Below are 19,732 nucleotides of genomic sequence, written 5' to 3' on the forward strand. Positions count from 1 at the left end.
AAAAACATATAAATAAAAAAAAAATACAATAAATATGTCATATGATAATAAATATAATAAATAAATCAAATGTATTATTGAAGTAAATTACCGTATTTTCCGGACTATAAGGCGCACCTAAAAACCTAAAATTTTCTCAAAAACCAACAGTGCGCCTTATAGTCCGGTGCGCCTTATATATGGACCAAATCCCTAAATTTAAACTGGCCCAAAGCATTGTGTCATGAAATCAATCATAAGTGGCCATCTGAAGACTATGAATCATGACTCAAAAAGACTATGGATCATTAATTTATGATTATAAAGTAATTTGTTGCGTCTGAAGTTGAAATAAAAAAGATAAAATGGAGAATGATTTGATTTAGATTAAAAATCTGACATGATGCATTAATGGTGCGCCTTATAGTCCGGTGCGCCTTATATAGGGACAAAGTTTTAAAATGGGCCATTCATTGAAGGTGCGCCTTATAGTCCGGTGCGCCTTATAGTCCGGAAAATACGGTAATAAAAATCTAAATATACGAACATAAATTAAATAAAAAAAATCAATCGAAAAAGAGACGCTTTTTACTTGATTTACTGGTGGTGGGGGTGAAAGAAGCGTTACGACTGCTTGCTTGGTTGACTGCCGGGGGTGGAGGAGGCATGGTTGGCGGGGTGGACCTGGGCTGGCTTTTCACATCCGCAGGTGAATCTGGCATTGTTCCAACCTTCGGCACTCTGCTACCTGGCGAGAAGCGGGGACAAATAAAACACATCAAGATGGAGCACTACGGTGATCAGAAAAGAAAACAAAGGCCGGCGCTGACATTGTCACCCGGGAGCCCGGTTTGCAAGGAACAGAAGCCGAAGCAAATCGATGCACGGTGTGGAAATGGCCTCAATTGTGTCTCTGAAGAAACACAGGCCTGGGAGACATACAGTAACACCTGCTCACCCACTCAGCTGCTGCTGACCCCCCCCCCCCCCGCCACTCTCCTTCACACACGTGTAGCTCTGACATCCCAATCAGTGCCCCTCCAATCTAACCTATGGCACCCACACACACAAACACACACAGCGCGGCGGGGGCCCGGCTGTCCCCTCTCGTCGGCGCTTCAGACAGCCAAGTTGACTGCCAGTGACAAGTGCAGCTGGATCTGCTGCTGTCCATCATTGGGGACTGACTTTCAGGAGAGGCTCCGTCCCCGCGACCAGACGCTCGGCCGTCCTCTGCCAGAGGACCAAACAAGGCAAGAGCAGGCTGGCTGGTGGCGAGCAAATAGATGGCATGGCGTGGCTGCACACCACCAGAGGGAAACTTTAGGATGTCTGCACACCTATGGAGTTTGCTCATGATGCAACGACTTCATTGATTTGCAGCGGGGTTGAGCTCAGATTTAATGAAGCTGACACAACAATTGCAAAATCTGCCACCATTTTCCGAGGAATCTTAAATATCATCAAATAAAGTTCGCTGGGCATTATGCCATTATTGTTTGCCACGCATGGGCGGAGAGTGTTTTTCCTCCTTTCAGTTTGCGGAAGCAGATGTTCATAACCTGAGCACGGGACTGTGATGACTGGAACAGCTTGCGAGCTGCACGCCTTGCACGGCTTCCAGCCAGGTGCGGCGCGTAAAGCCCACGGCGAGCAGTAAGTGTGATATTTGCAGGCAGCGCAAGAAGCCTCTTGAAAAAGCTCCTTCATAAAATTTCATCACAGAGCAATTAGCATTGATTGGCAGTATTTTTGATTTTCTTTCCATTTAATCAACACACTTTTTTTTTCTTGGTGAGGTTGCAGAGAAGCTTCGACAGTTGCCGTCTGTATTTAAAGAGCGTCGCCGTATCGGGGTCACCGACACGGTGATCCTGAAAAGCACGAGGGGCGAGCTCGGCGCTCTCAACATAAACACACAAGGTTAAAGATGGCGGCCGGTATAAATAGATGCAGATATTCTGCTCTAAAAGAAGCCCGAGCACATAAACAAGCCACCCGTGCTGACAAAGTTTCCTGTGGGGAGGCCGCCATATGGCCTAGTAAAACCTCCTCTTTGATTAAATCTGCACCGTCACTCTATGAAAGTGTGTGTGTGCGTCTTCAATGCACCTCGCGGAGACTGTGAAGAAATCCCACAGGCCAGTTTGCTTTCTTTACTTTCTGTGGGACAAGAGCGTCAAAATAAAAGAGAGAAGATAAGGTCGGGGGCTGCCGAGTCTGTTGACTCCCTCTGTGGGATTACAGACAGCTGTATAATCTGAACAGCTACAGGGACAGGGCTCACACATACACACCAGGCGAGGGATTTCACTTTTTAATACATTAGGAAGTCTGCTCGGTCTGCAAGCCCATCTGCGGCCATCTGCTGAAGGACCAAACACTTGCAGAGCAAGCAGAAGGGCCAGAAAAAAAATAGATATCTCAGCTAAGGTGAGGCGGTTAAATCCAGGTCTGGACCATGCCCCCCCTCCGAGTCCCCATTAAGAGGAAGCAGATGTGTCGCCGTCAGTCCTGCGCTGACGACAAACGTAAAAATAAAAATTTGCGCCAGGCTCTCTTGACTTTGGACACATCTGCACCTTTGATGTAATCTGGCCTAAAAGATTGCTCACCCAAAAAGATCTCCTTTCAAAGGATCTCCGTCTGCTGCTCTCCCCCTTGTGCCGTGATGAAACCAGATGAAAAGACACACCGGAAGCGGCTAGCGTGTAAAACAATGCAGCTAACATTCCGTCGTCTTACCTAACACGTGCTTTCATTAAATGTCAACAAACGAGCGTCAATGATTGCATTGCTGGGCGGCCATCTTGGAGTGCGTCTTGTTCACTGCGATGGAAACGCAGCTGCGACTTATTAGCTGGCGCGAACCGCCCCAAAGTACTTTCTTGACATCCTCCTGTCTATTCAATGGCTCCAAAGTCCGCGGAGACTCTTGTCAGTGACCGCACAGCCCTAAACTCTTCCTCCCCCCCTTTCCACTGTAATTCGCCCATGCAGTCTCCAGGAATGCTGTTGTTTTTAATTTCTCCCAGCTGCTCTGGCTGGCTGCCCGGCCGCCTTCCCTTCCCTTCCCACATCTGTTCCCTATGAAGCCGCCGAGGAGTCCGCACAAACAGAGCCTGAGCCTCTGGCCCGCAGACCCCCACCAGGCCTCAAAACACGGACTTTGCAGCCGGCGCACCTCAAATTCGCACATACTGCGGCACCCCTTTTCACGCTAATACTGAACTACCGTAATTTTTGGACTATAAATTGCGGGTTTTTTTCATAGTTTGGGTGGGGGGGCGACTTATACTCAGGAGCGACCTATATACATACACTACCGTTCAAAAGTTTGGGGTCACAAAATTGTTGGGGTGACCCCAAACTTTTGATCGGTAGTGTATATATTTATTTAGATAATTTTTTATAGATTATATATATAATCTTCTGTTTAAAAAATCTTATAATATATATGTATACTTATATTCATAGATTATATATAATCTTATACAAATATAAGATATAATTTATAATATTTAATTCATAATGTTTTATTATAATAATATTTACACTACCGTTCAGAAGTTTGGGGTCACCCAAACAATTTTGTGACCCCAAACCTTTGAACGGTAGTGTCTATATGTTTTTTTCACTTTTTTGGGCATTTTATGGCTGGTGCGACTTATACTCCGGTGCGACTTATACTCCGAAAATGACGGTATCTGCCTGATTTCCTCCATTAAAGGGGAAAAAAAAATGGCGGCCCATCTGCTGAGGAGGACTAACAATGTATAGCAAGAACACATGTTTTCTCTGTACGGCTAATCATAAGATTTGTTTATTTACGTCTGTAGCAATTTGGCCCCTTCAGACAGATCCGGACTCTGTTTCATCCTGAGCTGATTTCGAGCTCACAGGCCTTTGAGTCGGGGCTAATGATAGGCTGTGCAGTGTTGTGGGTGCGCACACGCACAAATGCATCGAACATATGTTGGCAGAAGAGCTGCAAACAAGAAGGCTGACAGAAAACAAGCATCGACGTGGCATTGACAGAAGCCATCCGAGATTTCCAGCTAGGACGGGGAGCTCGGCGGCATCTATCCGATTTGGTGGGTGCCTTGGCAACCCCGAAAAAATGAAAGCATGGGTGAAGGGAAATGGATTGTGGGTTAAGGGTAGCAGAGATGTTTGCGTGTCTAGGCGAGCTGCAGGTATCTTGAGCTGCGATCTGCGAAAGCTGTTATTGATGTAATTGTATTGAAGTTCTAGCGAGCATCTGTTCTCCTTTGGGAAGGTCTGGCTCCTCTTGTCGCCAGCAAAGTGCTTATGTGCGGCGCATCGCCGCTGCAGACGCGAGAGAGGGAAAAAAAAAAACTTCCTTTTCACATTTTCCCAACGGCTGCTAATAAAATCCAGATGTTCGACTTGAGCTGACTCCCTCACCTCTCCTCCCTCCACTTTTTGTGTCATTCTCCATCCCTCCTCCTCCTCCGCCTACCATTTATTTCAGCTTTCATCTTCTGCCCCCCCATCCCCGTCCATCCACACCTCCTTCTTCAGAGTCATTTCTAAATAAAGGAAAGTATTTGCGACATTTAGTGAAGGTAGGCTGGGCCAAGAACAACTCCTTGGTGAGCCAGACACATCTGGAGTGTGTTAGTGTGGCACTTGGTACTACTGCCACACTAACGTTTCGAAAATGCTCTCGCATCTGGATCGTAGAAAAGATTTATTTGCGCCGGACTGGATGAACATTCGCAATCACACGACGTCGCCGGCATCCAAAAACAGACACCCTGGCTTTTGGTTTGCTTTCCAATTTGGAGGCAAATGAAGTTAAGCTCAAGCGGCATGTTTGTGTGCGGCTCTGCGTGAGAAGACTTGAACACCTGAACATCAATAACTGTCATGAGGACCACCTGGGACCCCGCAGCCAGCTTGCACCGTGGGCACACAGCCATCACCAGCACAGCTGCCACGGAGAAGAGCGGGGGGAAAGGGGGGGGGCAGAAATATAGGGGAGAAAGCACACAGAAGGAGGTGCAAAGGACGACATGCCGCCCGCTCAGCTTTCTGGCTCATCTTCTTCAGCTGTGAGCCTAATTTCGCCAGCTGAGAGCTTTGCCTCCGGCCGCCACGTTCCGACACGGGATCAGACTTCCTTCCCGCTCTCCGATGACCTCGGTTAGCAGGCGCCATCAGACGTGACATAATTCCTCGAAATACTTGTCAGGCGAGCACGAGCACGAGACTGCTGCACAAAGTCTCCAAGTGGAGACCTCTCCCAGATTCCTGAAACCTTCTCCTCCTCCATATATGTTGACGCCTCCATGTTATGCCACGCGATGCTACGGCTTTGCAAATGCAAAATTACCTTTGTTGACAAAAATTGTTTCGCACTCACAAAAGCGTCAACTCGGCATAAAAACCAGAATTGGCCGACGAAAGTGAAATTCGCAGCCAATTATCGAGCTTGAATCGTTAAACAGGCGACAACTTATTCAATCGTAATCAAAAGGCGTATTACGGCTTGTCTGGCGAAACAACCAAAATAACTTCCATCCGCCAAAAGCAACTTGGCCCGGCACCAATTAGCTCATCAAGCTTTTAATTACTCTGCTAATTGCATACAGGCAGCATGAAGGGCAGCCTGGGAATGAAACATGGGCGCCTCATGAGGACCCTTCTTGACAAATAGGACAAAGTAAGTGCGTTGTTATTGTTCTGCCACGGTATATTCATTTCTTTGCGGTTGTGCAGCTGTTGTATATAAATAAAGTGACGATATTGTATGCCTTGCGAACATCACGGCGTCGAGAAGACGGCCGGAAGCTGCGTTCTTGTAAGGCGTGGGAACCTTATTGTATTGGTGGGAGAGTTTGCCTGGAGTTTCCACAGAGTGAGCCGTCTGTCGTAGAGTGCTGCTAGAACACAAACATCCTCTTAACCCCGCCCCGACACACACAAACGCAAAAGCACATGGCAACACTTACTGTTTGATTTTCACAGTTTGTTCTCCTCTGAATGAATATTGCTGGCTAGGTCTTTCCCTCACATTGAGCAGATGTTGTGCCTCGGTTTCTTCCAGGAGCATTGTTTGAGGAGGTGTATCCAGGAAACAGTGGCCGGTGCTCACTTCCTGTGTGACAGGTGCACGATGGAGGCCTGACAGCTGCTGTCCTGCCCTCTCTCTCTCTTCGTCTCGCTCCCTCGCTCATCCCGCTCTCCTTTTCTTTCCAACCGGCTGCAGCCGAGCGCCGCGCTGTTTGCCTTGACGTCATAACGGCTGCCTGGCCATTTATGAAGTATAAAAGTCTTAAATTTGAGCCTGGCAACAAATGTGTGCGCTCACGGGCGGGTTATGGCGTGGCGTTGTTTTTTTAGTTTGGCCACAGCTCGCGGGAATTTGGGCATCATTTGGGTTTGACTGGGTGAACAAAAGGCTCTGCATCACCTGAGCTGCCCGCTTTGTGCGATTTGGAGTGGGGTGATCCTTTGACAGGTTCAGGAGAAGCTCTGACAGTTTCTCTCGTAGCCAAGGCACCGGGCAAAAATATGCCGCTGACTGGAAAGCAAGCGCGCCCATTATGATGATGTGGATGACAAATTGAGACGAGCTGGTTAGCCACCGCTGTTACCAAAGGAAGTGGGAGTCATCAATGGAGGGGAAAAAATGGTTTACAAAAAAACAAATCCAAAGTTTGGAAATGTTCAGTTCACTTTTTTATGGTTTATGGAGATTGAAATGCAGGCTGGCCACGAGCCAAGTGCAAGGCACATAAAATAATTTCCAATCCCATTTGCACCTATAAGCAATTTTTTTTACCGTTTTTTCCATGTATAATGCGCAAAATTTAACTAATTTATTGTCCTAAAATCTGGGGTGCGCATTATACATGGGTACGATTTTTTTTTAAAATCCGGATATGATACGGAGGCCGCCATTACAGACGCGTTTTCTTCTCTGCTGTTCACTTCAAACACGCTCCATACGAACACAATGCTCTGGTATCAGACGCTTGCTCGATCACCTGCTCGTTTGCTGTCTGTCACAATGTACCCTACACAAATCCGAAACATTTCTCCGCTATCGAGTTTGCTAGCGCATGCGCAGTGATACTGACCGGCAGAATAACATCCGGTTGTTCCCAAAGATGCTCCTTTTTCTGAAATAATTTTACGTTCACGGACTTAAGTAGGTGTCAAAATTTGGGTGCGTATTATACACGGGTACAGGATTTTTTCCAGCATCGACATGCCATTTTTAGGGTGCGTATTATACATGGGGGCGCATTATACATGGAAAAAAACGGTAACCTAGAAGCAATTTAGCGTCCTGGATGAATCGAATATTCACGTTTTTGGACTGTAGGGGGAAGTTGGGGTTGCCGAGGAAACGCCCATCGAAACATGGTATCTTCTAAAAGGTCACCTTTTTCCTTTTTTCCAAACGCTGAAAAAGAAACGCATTTATCGTGTAAAATGTCTCACTCATAATACGCCTTCTTACAAATGGGCTCATCTCTCTTTTGGGGACGAGCCTTTGACACCATCAAAAATAAACCTTACGCTCCCGCCGGGATCCCTTGTGACTTTTTAATGTCATACGATAAGTCACGTCTCAAAGTGACCATCCGTCTCGGACGCATCAAGAAAAGACGGCGGATAGTCGGCGCCCGGGCCAAAGTGTCCATTTTATAGCCGCCTAGGTGATGAGAAGGCATAAAAGGGGATCAGGCTGGAGTTTTGGGGGGGGGGGGGGGGGGGGTGTCTTTTGAGCGTGTGAGCAGAGACAGCCAGGCAGAGGAAGGAAGGCTGGAGCCGAGATTAAGGTCTGTTCTCCTCGCTGGTAACACAAGCGCCATTCAGCAGCTCGGCTCCCATTTGAAGAAGGACGGAACCATCTGTGTGGTGGCACCAGATCTGTTTCCAGCAGATAACGGCCTTTCATTTGAGAAATAGATCGCTGGCGTGGAAAATATATATAGATGCAGAGTGTACTCTCGCCGTAGAAAGACACAGAAGACGGGCTTAAGACTCCTGCAGACGGCTTTGGAGTGAATGCCCGAAGCATTTTCGGCCCTTTTGTGTGTGTTTACTCGCCGTCTGTGATAAAGGCCACGGTGGAGGGCAGGAGGAAGGGGAGGGGAGGGGTAGCCGCCGTCTATCGAGACGCTGATACGAGCTTCCCATTGTCTCTGCCCCCCCCTTCCCGACCCCCGTTCATCTGGCTTGATTAAAAGACTGCCACTGTAGATTAGCCCTGCCGCTTCCTGCGTCTGACTCGGATGCCAGCCGAGCAGAACTGCAGGCCAGAGGTTTCGGGCCATGGCGGGAAGTGCGAGGCGAAAGCGGCGGAGGTGAGCTAGAATAGGCACAAGGCAAGGAAGGGAGGAGGAGGAAATGCTTTGGAATTCATAGCACGCATCCATTTCAATGTGACACAATTTATGGCTCGGCTGCTTCTGTCAGATGGAAATGGGACTTGTCTTTTTTTTTTTTTTGACAGCGTGATTGGAGGTGCAATTTGTCAGTGGTGCGGTAATTCGAGGAAAATCAAGCGTCAATCCAACAAATCATTAGCAGACATTTTCCTGCGCGATCATTAGTGGCTTGCACCTTCTCGAAAGTCAAAATGAGTCACCTCACAATTGCAGGGGATGAAAAACACGCTCGTCTGGTATTCTTCGGCAATCCCAGAAGGAACGCTGGAGAAAAAGTGATATTCCGCATTGGGGGTTGGACTTGGCCTCCACCCTCAGCTCTGCTCCCACGCTGTGGCGTCAGCGGGCCGGCCGACCGGCCGGCCGCAGAGTGCTTTTCTCATTCCGTCAGATGTTGGGAAGCCGTTCAAGTTCTCCGCTCTATTCTTTGACATTCCCCATCTCCCAAGAGAGGATGGGCAGCCTTGTCGCAGTAATGTCAAACACATGTGGAGCGCGCACACGCTTCCAATGGAGCGCTAGGACTCCAGATGCCGAGGCCACGCAGACTTTGACACACATGTCGTCTGTGATGCGAAAACTGTCAAGTGCGGCAAAAGTCGTGCAAAAAAGTTCCATTCCAAGGCTGCATGCAATTCATCGGACAACAACAAAAAGGCCTCCCAATTTAATGTGTAATATTATTTGAATAACTTCCATGCATTATCTGTTGAAAAATAAAAAAAGGCTTTTTTTTTTCCGGAAATGATCGAACTATGCTCAGGCTAGAATGTGAAGCTGAAGACCTCCACAATATTCAAGATGTAAATCATTTTGTTGAGTGCCTTTTACTATTGTTTTTGTTGCATTCACAATATACATGCGGAACCAGGAGGCACTTCTCCTCCAACTTCACTGATGTCATCATCAAGTTGAATATCCTGCCTGATACTTGAAGAGTAACCTTTCCCCTTTTAGGGACTACTTGGAGAAATGCCACTCAACTTTGAACCCAGAATCTCAAAAGGCAGACATGCTAGCCACCATACATTGGATTACAATGTGCTGTTTATTTACCGTCCCCATTCAGAAGCACAAAGGCCATGGCGCTGATGAGGTCTCACAAATGTTCTTAAAGCAGGCCCGCATGGAGCGTGGCCTTCACTCACGAGCGATGGACAGACGGACGGACAGAGCGAGGCCGCCCCCAAACGCGGATGTCTTTGGCTTGTCTTGTTTGTGCTGGCCCAGGTGTCTTTGTTGTGTTGACCACCTGACCGAGTGGCTGCTAGCGCTCGCCCCCCCGCCCGCCCACCTGAAGCCATCTGCTCCGCTCATTAATTAAAAGGCAGGCGGCTTCACCTGCACTGGCCGCATTTAAATCCCAATCATTACGCCGCAGCGCACTTGGCCGGCCCACGCGCACGCACCAGAAAGAAATCCGACAATGATACAGGTGGCGAAACAACCACCATCAAAGCAAATTTGCATCTCCCCAAACCTCATCCGATGATGCTCTTATTGTTAGCGTGCGCTAAATGGTGGTCCGATAACCACTCACGCCATTTAAGAGCGCTATTTAATGATAAAGAGTGGACAACCGCCTCCGAGGGCCGGTCAGCTCCGGAAGGAGATGATGGACTTCTCCTGTGCGGTCAGGGCGCTGTGGTTTCACCCCTGCCTGTAACCTCACATCCATTGTTGGAGTCTATTATGGACTCTTCAATTATTCAGATGATATTTACCAGCGCCAATTATACGGGGCGGAAGAGAGCGCTGGCTTGGAGGCTGTTCAAGTAGGGGGGTAGAACTTTTTTTTTTTTTTCCAGGCTATGAAAAGCGTCTTTGCTTTGAAAAGGAGCACAAATAAGGGTGCAGTAGGTGTCACGCTTCAGTACACCTGTAAATGTTTCAATTTATCCTCTTTCACCTCCATCACCTCCATCCAGTGGAGGTGGACAAGCACAGCAAAGATTTTGTGTCATCATTTTGTTTCAGCATCACTTTGATGCTCACGCTCAGACCTTCCTCTCTCTCTCTCTCTTTTTCTCTGTCATCCCTGTCTCTTTTATTCCCTGCAATAAATGTAAACCACAGCAGAAGTTCATAAATACCATTAAGTACATCATGTTGACAGCTTCTAATATTATTAAAACGGTCTCACGTAAAATGTCGCCCGCCTATCCTCCCCCTTCGACATGTCTGGAAATGTTTGATCGAATTGACTTTGGATGAAATCATGTTGACATGGAAAACCACACTGATCGCAATTGTCCCCTCACTTCAAGGCGAAAGAAAGAAAGAAAGAAAGAAAGAAAGAAAGAAAGAAAGAAAGAAAGAAAGAAAGAAAGAAAGAAAGAAAGAAAGAAAGAAAGAAAGAAAGAAAGAAAGAAAGAAAGAAAGAAAGAAAGAAAGAAAGAAAGAAAGAAAGAAAGCTCTCAAAATGCTGTTTTGCACAGGCTGCATACAATCAAAATATTTTCTTACTCTGTGAAGGTTGAGGTCAAGATGATGTTGGTGAAGAGATGATAATCCAGTTTTTTTTTCTTCTAGAAGAGCTTTTATATCGCCTCAATCCTCATGATGAGGGGTGGCTGGGGGTCTTCTAGAGATAGAACGGACGGACGCTGGTCCTCGTTGACAGGAAGGGGTGGCAAAAGCCGCCACCATTAAATACATACAATTAGCGTCAACTTTCCTTTGGGCGTCCAGGTTGGGTCACTTACGAGGTATTTAATTTCTTATGGAATCAGGGAGAGAAAAAATCAGTCTTTGGTATTGTAAGATGTCAAATATCACAAGTCGCCCAGTCCATGTAAATCCGCTTTCTGTGTCATGGTCCGTATTAGAAAGAACCAAGTAACGACGCACTGTCGACGAAAACAAATCGTGCTTTCCCCTTTTCTTGGAAAGACTCAAAGTCCTCAAATCCTGGTGACTCCCACGTCCAAAAAAAAAAAAAAAAACTGCAAAAACAATAAGATGCGGATCCTCCGAGTCTGCAGCGTGCGTCTCTATCCTCGCGTGACTTCTTCCTCACTTTACACTTGCATGATCAAAAAGTCCAAAAACGTCCGATGAGAATAATTCCTCCTGCGGTGAAAAGCAGTTTTTGGCTTGGTCGCGACGCGCTCCTTCTTCTCCACCTCCGCCGACTGACTGACAGACTGACTGACTGTCAAGGCTTTGTGGCCGCCGGCCGGGTTGACTTTTCCAGCATGTGCGCTCACAAATCAGCCTTTCCTTTCGCCCCCTTTCTTGTTTTGTCCTCACTAATGAATGGAGCTGGCGAGCCCACTGTGCGCACCAAGCAAGCAACCCAAGCAAGCAACCCAAGCGGCTCTCTCGCCTCCTCCGCCTCTCTTTCGCTCTCTCTTTCTCTTGCTCTGCTTCGCTGTCCTCTCTGGAGCCTTCTGTCTGCGTTTAAACACCATCTGGAATGAACGCCGTCTCTCTCTCTCTCTCTCTCCTCTCTCTCTCTCTCTCTCTCTCTCTCTCTCTCTCTCTCTCTCTCTCTCTCTCTCTCTCTCTCTCTCTCTCTCTCTCTCTCTCTCTCTCTCTCTCTCTCTCTCTCTCAACAATTGTTGTAAAAACGCAAAAAAAAAAAGAGTTCAATTGTAAGCCAACTCGATCTAAAATGAGATTGTGCCTCGCGTGTTTATCATTTTATAATTCGAACCACCATCAAGTGACAATCAATTGTCAGTTCCCTAGCCAGCCAGTAAGGGCCGCTGTTTCCACACATCACGACGTTACCAGCTAAAAATGCCCTTTTCCTGGTTGCGTGTTTCTTTAACTTGCCCAACCCAATATTGCGAAATATCGAATTGGATATGGCTGCACCCGAGCCTAAAGAAATAAACAATACGTTTTTGTTTCCACCAGTTATTAAGTGATTTATTTGTATGTTTGTTTGCGAGGGCTCAAGCAGATAAATGGAAGTACATCAGATGGACAGTTATTAAATGTGGCCTTCGCCTTTATTCCACGGAAGCTTTTATGCTCACATCCATTTTCCATTTTATTGTTCCTATTTATTGGGCGTCTTTGTTGCCTGCTTTAATTAGCGCCTAGTAATATCACACAATCTATTTTCTGTTTAGGTTATCTTTACACGCTGCTGTCTATTTATTATGAGTTTTTTTTTTCTTTTAATTTACTGCTTCACCTTCCATTTAAAGCCAGCCACATCTGCGGCGGCAACGTTGGGCTGCAGCAGCCTATAGTGTTCTTATCTTGAACGCTCTGAAAGAAATAAAGGTTTGTTTGTGTCAATGATGAAACAGCAGGCTGCCAATGTCATATAAAAATAAACAGAATCTTCATTTTGCTCCATTACATGTAGGCAAATTTTGGCTCGTCCATTTTTTTACCCCCATTTAATCTTGTTTATCGACATGGCCACCCGCATTTGCATTTATGACCGCTTTTAAGACTTGCGAGGTCAACGAGAATATATTTTTATGATGACATGAATACCTACCGCAAAGCAGGACACTATATTTTCAATCTATATTACTGGCTGCAAATAGTTACAACTGTTTTTAATGACACGTCAACTTTCAGTTCAGCAGTCATTCAAAAAAAAAAAGCAATTTGCTACGATAGTTCCAGCAGGTACGTTCTCTCGTGAAGATCGTCCACCTGTCCACTTTGGCCAGGCCTCACAAACATAAACACCGATGCGCACACACAAAGTCATGATGAGGGACAGTAGACAATGCTGACACCCTCCCGACCCCGCCCGTGTCGACAGAACAAATAGAAGCAGCTTGTAAAGTACACACGGACAGCTGTTCGGCCCCAACTCACGTCTCACCGGTCGGCCACCAACACAAATGTTGCTTTCATATCAAGCCAGGGGCGCCTCGGCCTAAATAATAGCTCGGCCCTTCTTTTTTTTCCCCTTCTTTAATGCCACCAAACATACATTCAGCAACACTGCAGATACAAAGAAGTGTCGTCCAGAGTGAGATCAAATTGATTTCAGAAATATTGATTGAAAAGAAGCCCAGTTTGCAGACCCGGAGGTCAAAGCGAACGCCGTGAAGCAGCACTTAGCTGTTACGTTGCACGCATTCGGAAGAAGCTTTAGAATCCGTTTTTTCCCTCTCCATACCTTTGTTGAAGACATTTTAAACAGTTCTAAATCAATTTCACGGCGGGGCCTTTTAGTCATTTGATTTCTTTCTTTCTTTTAAGCTTTTTCGTGAATGTCTTTGAATGTTACGTCCTTTACATTTGATTCATCTACTTTTGTTTTCTCCGCTCTGCCTGTGAATGTTGTCGGCTGTCATGTTTGTAAAAAGCTTTTATGAGTTGCGTCTTTACTTGCAAGCACGTTGAGTTGCCTTGTGTATGAAAAGCGATTACCGTATTTTCCGGACTATAAGGCGCACCTAAAAACCTCCAATTTTCTCAAAAGCCCACAGTGCGCCTTATAGTCCGGTGCGCCTTATATATGGACCAAATTCCTAAATTGAAACTGGCCCAAAGCATTGTGTCATGAAATCAATCATGAGTGGCCCGCTGAAGACTATGGATCATGACTCAAAAAGACTGTGGATCATTATTTTAAGATTATAAAGTAATTTGTTGCGTCTGAAGTTGAAATAAAAAAGACAAAATGGAGTATGATTTGATTTGGATTAAAAATCTGACATGATGCATTAATGGTGCGCCTTATAGTTTAGTTTAGTTTATTGTTTAGCACATATTATCATATCAATAACTGTGCAAAGAGGGAGACGAAGCCTAGGGCTTGTAAAGAGCTCCACTCCTTCCAACCCCCAATTCCAACCCTTAATGCTGAGTGCCAAGCAGGGAGGCAATGGGTCCCATTTTTACAGTCTTTGGTATGACCCGGCCGGGGTTTGAACCCACAACCTTCCAGTCTCAGGGGGGACACTGTAACCACTAGGCCACTGAGCTGGTTTATAGTCCGGTGCGCCTTATATAAGGACAAAGTTTTAAAATGGGCCATTCATTGAAGGTGCGCCTTATAGTCCGGTGCGCCTTATAGTCCGGAAAATACGGTAATAAATGAAGCTGCCTTGGTCATCACGGAGATGAGACGTTGATCCAACTTGCTTTCGCCCTCTCCGAATCCCAGTCAAAGGTGCTTTGCGTTTTGTATTTGCTGCTGTCTGGACTTTGCGGCGTCCGTGTGGTCACGAGTGACGGAAAGGTCGGCGACGGGGTCGGCGTGCAAAGAAAGGATTCCTGTCAAGGTGACAGCTCCGAGACGGACGGGACGCTATTCTCCTCGGGAAACAACGTCAGTCAACCTGTCAGCCGGCCTCATTCCTCTTAATTTGGCCTTTTGTTGCACGCTCAGCGGCTAAGCGTGGGCACTCCGTGTGGCCGCTGTGATAAACTGCGCAATAAAACGTGCCGGATGAACTCTGCGACATCACGCCAGCTTCTTTCATTGTGAAAAGGCTTTTGTCTTTCTTTGCTTATCTGTCGTCTGCGCTCCATCCTTTTCTATCTATTATGTATTGACAGCATCACTTTCTGATACGTCGGCCATTGTGGCGTCGCATCGGTAATGGCGACTCGTGCGTAAGTGTGTGTGTTAAAGCAAGGAGAAGAGAAGTTTGCCGCACTCACACACACATTGTAAATCTTTTCTTCTAATGGCAGTCATGGGCTGGAAGGAGTGCTGAAAGGAGATAAGACCCTGAAACGGAGTGAGAAGGATCGTTGGAGGCATTGTATTCTCACTTCCCCTTGACTCAGCTCAGCTGTGGTCGGGCGTGCCGCGCTCGCTTCTGATCAAGCGAGAAGATGGCGACCACGCACAGGTGAGCGCAGACACGCCCAAAACAAGGCAGGAGGGATCCCCAATTTGGATCCAGGCCAGTTAATCTTCTCCCGTCACGTGAGGTTCTTCAATTTGAGCTTGTCGCCAAGCGGCTTCACCAAGTGCCTGAAGGACTCTGGAGGTGTCATAGATGATTGACCTGCCCACTCAGGCACACGCTGTAATCCAGAGTCAACCATGTCAAGAATTCCTCATTTAATCTGAGTTTCCGGAACCAAGAGTGAGCATTTAAAAATAATTGGCAATCATGACCTCATGCAATTAAAATTAAAATTAAAATTAAAATTAAAATTAAAATTAAAATTAAAATTAAAATTAAAATTAAAATTTAAATTTAAATTAAAATTAAAATTAAAATTAAAATTAAAATTAAAATTAAAATTAAAATTAAAATTAAAATTAAAATTAAAATTAAAATTAAAATTAAAATAATACCATAGATGACGTAATCTAGCCTCGATTGTCCCTGCCTCAGAAATTCCGAGAAGTGAAGAACGGAGCTTTGTTTCATTTCTTGTCTCGTATGGTCTCATATTTTCAAAGAGTCTTTTCGAAAGAGAAGACGCAAGCACGCCATTCATTGTCATCGTGGTGCTGCGATGACACCGCGTCTCGCTTCTTGGAAAGTGACGTGCACGTCAGCAAATGAAAGCAACTTTGCCCAAATTTAAAAGGAAAAGAAGAAGAGACTTTTAGGAGATGTTCCAAGAATTTGCTATGGAAAATTCTGAGTATTAGGAACAGCTCTCATGACCAAGACTACTGCAAGGTGCTCCAGCCTGCATGTGCATGTGTGTTTGTGTGTAAGTGTGTGTGCATACGCTCAGACAGTTGGTGGTGCTGGCACAGGAGATAGCGAGTGGGGGGAGAAGAGGCAGTGTATCAACTTGTGAACATCTGTTCCTCACACAAACCACAAAGCTGGTGCGGAGAAAATAGAGAGGATGACTCCTCTCTCCTCTGCCCATCTTTCTTCACACACACGTTCACACACCCGTTGTCAACACCTTGTCTCTCCTCAACATCCCTGCAAGTATTTTCCCATTCCTTAATCAGCTGAGTTTCTGTCCTCCATGCAGCAAAATCATCTCGAGTATCTCGGGTATGATATCTGTCCCATTTGTTCTCTTCAATTATTGAGAAATAACAAGCCAAGATAGCAAAAAGATTATTTTAGTTATCGCTCGGGAAAAAAGTCCAGTCGAAAGAAAAAAATCATTTTTAAGTGGCAAAATATGCTTTTATGTATGACTGCAAGGCGGAGCTTGAAGACTCGATGGAATCATCCTTTGGAAAAAGATTTGTTTGGAAGGGTAAATCAGTAGGGGTGTAACGATTCATCGATACACATCGATTCATCGATATAATGCTCTACGATTTATTGGCATCGATGCTAAACGTAAACATCGATCTATATCGCTCCTTTTTGACCTCGGTCATCAGACGCAACTTTATTTTGAAATCCAGTTGATGGTTGCTTGCTTCCTCTTTCCGGGAGCAGTGAGCGGCGTGTTGCGTTGTGAGCAGAGCAGGCACGTGAAAGGGGAGTGGACAACTAGTACGCGGCTCCTGGGCTGGTGCTATGGCTAGTGTCCAAAAAGACGAGGAAATTTGCTCCCCTTTAGGCTTCGAGTCATTCGTTTGGAAGCACTTATTCAGGGACCACAAATCTCTATATTTATATTTAAAGAAAAAACACAACATCAAAGTTCAGTGTTAAAATAAGCACTTTGTATACTACAATACTCTTGTCATTTCCTAAATAAAGAGTTTGCAGTACCTTGTTGATTTTGCGTATGAATTGTTATAAATCAGGATATTGTTCTATATTTTTTATTTATAAAAAAAAAAAAAAAAATCGATCGTAGAGCACTATATCGCGATATATCGTGAATGAATCGCAGCAGGCTTTAAGATATCGGCAAATATCGTATCGTAGTCCTTTGTATCGATATGATATCGTAAACCCGCCATTTACACCCCTACTAAATCAGCCTTTGTGAAAAATAAAAATCCTTTATTGAGTTTGTCTCCTTTTTTTCTTTCTCATCGCCTTCCTTCCTCCCTGCTGGGAGGGAGGGTGCGCTAATGCTAGCTGGCTGGCTGGCTGGGTGGTGGCAGTTCCTTATTGTGGAGCGCCTGCATGTGTGTGTGTGTGTGTCAGTATGCTGTTTGGGGCTGATAAGGCCCAGGGAGAAGAGCCAGCGTGCCGACATATTCTTACCGCCGCGGTTATCGGCCGCCGCAGCTGTGCCTGAGCTGGGCGACATCTGCTCCCTCACAGGAAGCCTATGCTGCAGCTCATAACGCCTCGCACTGACACACAAACACTTGCACGTGCACTGCAACACACACACACATGCACCGTTACAGGTAGAGCTCCTTGAGACAATGAAGTGTGTTTACAGCTGACACATTTTGATTTCTTCGGTGTGTGTGTGTGTGTGTTTCATGTGTGCGATGACTGGATTGGAGCGGTGACACGGTAGTTCTACAGTTTTTTTTTTTTTATCAGCGAATTACAGAGGGTCCGCTTATGACTAAGCCTAATTATAGAGGCCTTATCGGTGGCATGTTGACAAAGCTCATTACTGGCACGGAATGCGCTGCAGGTAATTCGGCGCGTCGGGGATTCGTCCTCGACCCGGCCGAGACTTTGCACGTATTTCGATCAAATGAGGATTTTCAAAATCGCCATGTGGGTCCTCTTCGATCATTTGATGCTTTCATTGAAGGCTGCCAGTTCATTTTCAAGACATGATTTAGTTTCTTTGAGAATCTTGGACTTTTTTTCCCCGTCTTTCTACTTCCCTCGATTTCAAAGGTATTCACATTAGATTACAAGTTACCGTAATTTTCGGACTATAAGTCGCACCGGAGTATAAATCGCACCAGCCATAAAATGCCCAAAAAAGTGAAAGAAACCCCCCATATATATGTATATAAGTCGCTCTTGAGTATAAGTCGCCCCCCCACCCAAACTATGAAAAAAAACGCGACTTATAGTCCGAAAATTACGGTAGTTACTTTCAGCAAGTACCTGCCATCTTAACATAAAAATGGCAAGTTGACTTCCTTATCCAATCAGGAGTTGTGCTCTCATCCTCCCAGCACACACACACGCACACACACACACACACACACACACACACACACACACGCTCTAGAATATTGCAACAAAATTGTTTCATTTTCCTTTCCACCACAAAACATAACCGAAACCTTTGAGTCAGCTGACTGTTGACTCAAAACTGTCATTTCACATCTGCATGGGAAATAACTTGCTGATGCTCACCGAGTCAAGTGAAGAACGTGACTACAACGGCAACTCTGCTTTTGTGCGAGCCAAACGTAAACACCGAAATCCACAACAAGACAAATCATTTTGGTAAGCGGCATTCAATCAAGGCAAAACGTTCTCCATACATCAACGAGCAGATCTGATGGAGCCTCCATCACTCATCACTGTCTCAGCTTCCATAAAAGATGCGCGCCTACCTTCAGCAGATCCGAATCGGGCACTCGGCGCCGGATCGAGGCCTCGGCGCCGGAGTGCGTCTTTGGTTCTGGGCTCTCTGCGGCTGACCAGGGTCACGGTGGGGACAAGTGGCAGGTGTCCACCTTTCTGCTGAAGCCTTTTCTTGTGCTCCTGGTGGACCTCAGCAGACATTTTCCCATCTAATTTTCTTCAGCGCTATGATTGGAATCTTCAACTGGCAGTTCTGGATTCGTCTTTACCCAGTAAGAAGGAAACTCGAATGCAATGAGGCGGAAACATGAAAGCGCTCCATGAAGCAAAAATTGGCAATAATGTCTTTTTTCACAATGACAAAGTTCTCCTAAATGTCCATCTTCCTCCAGAAGAGCCCGCTAAATGATACCTTGCAGGTATGATGCCATGTAATGTTCCAAAAGCAAATTGCATCCTCTTCATCCTTTCATGTCGTCAGCAGGATGATTTCCTTTGATAGTTTGTGTCCCGAAAATGGGAGCTTTGATATCGCCTTCTCTTCGAGATGATAGCAAGTTCCTTCCGTGTTTCTCCGGCGACACAACACGCTTATGTATGTGTGTACGTGTGTGTCAGCATAGCAGGTCAGATGGTGTCAGGGTAAAGGGGCCGTGCTCTGGTGTGAACCCTCCTCCCTCCCTCCTTACCTCCCTCCCGCCCTGCCCGACCAACCAAGAGGTGTACGCTGGTGCGCCATGCAGCCAGGCCGGCTTCATCCACGGTAGCAGACCGCAGCGGGACCTGAACCTCCATCTGGGCTTCCTCCGTGGGAACCAGCTGTGACTGCGGCTGGCGGCGTCTTCTTCCCTTTTTTTTTTTTTCTCTTGCCCTCCTTCTGCAGCCTGGCTTGTGTCGGTGCACCCCTCCTGTGATGGCTTTTGTACTTTCATATCGATTTGATAAAATAAAATAAAATAAAGTACCGTATGAATGGCCCATTTTAAAACTTTATCCTTATATAAGGCGCACCGGACTATAAGGCGCACCATTAATGCATCATGTCAGATT

The 19,732-nt window shown here is 46.0% G+C and overlaps 1 protein-coding gene across 10 annotated transcripts in view; it reads right to left on the reverse strand.

Annotated features, from left to right (window-relative positions):
* cbfa2t3 (CBFA2/RUNX1 partner transcriptional co-repressor 3) overlaps positions 1 to 18,883 on the reverse strand; it is a 32,726-nt gene extending 13,843 nt beyond the window's left edge. For 5 of the 10 annotated variants that reach the window (XM_061276202.1, XM_061276198.1, XM_061276197.1 and 2 more), the window contains exons 1-2: positions 18,712 to 18,883; positions 572 to 727 (exon numbers count right to left, since the gene is read on the reverse strand). In XM_061276202.1, coding sequence (XP_061132186.1) covers positions 572 to 727; positions 18,712 to 18,883 — 328 coding nt within the window. Of the gene's footprint in view, positions 1 to 571; positions 728 to 2,594; positions 2,685 to 2,724; positions 2,949 to 10,874; positions 15,517 to 18,711 lie in introns of those variants that run through there. The other 5 variants (XM_061276204.1, XM_061276195.1, XM_061276199.1 and 2 more) reach the window with 4 other exon arrangements.
* Positions 18,884 to 19,732: the final 849 nt, after the last annotated feature.

The sequence above is a fragment of the Syngnathus typhle genome, linkage group LG4, assembly GCF_033458585.1.
Source record: "Syngnathus typhle isolate RoL2023-S1 ecotype Sweden linkage group LG4, RoL_Styp_1.0, whole genome shotgun sequence".
Taxonomy (NCBI): Eukaryota; Metazoa; Chordata; class Actinopteri; order Syngnathiformes; family Syngnathidae; genus Syngnathus; species Syngnathus typhle.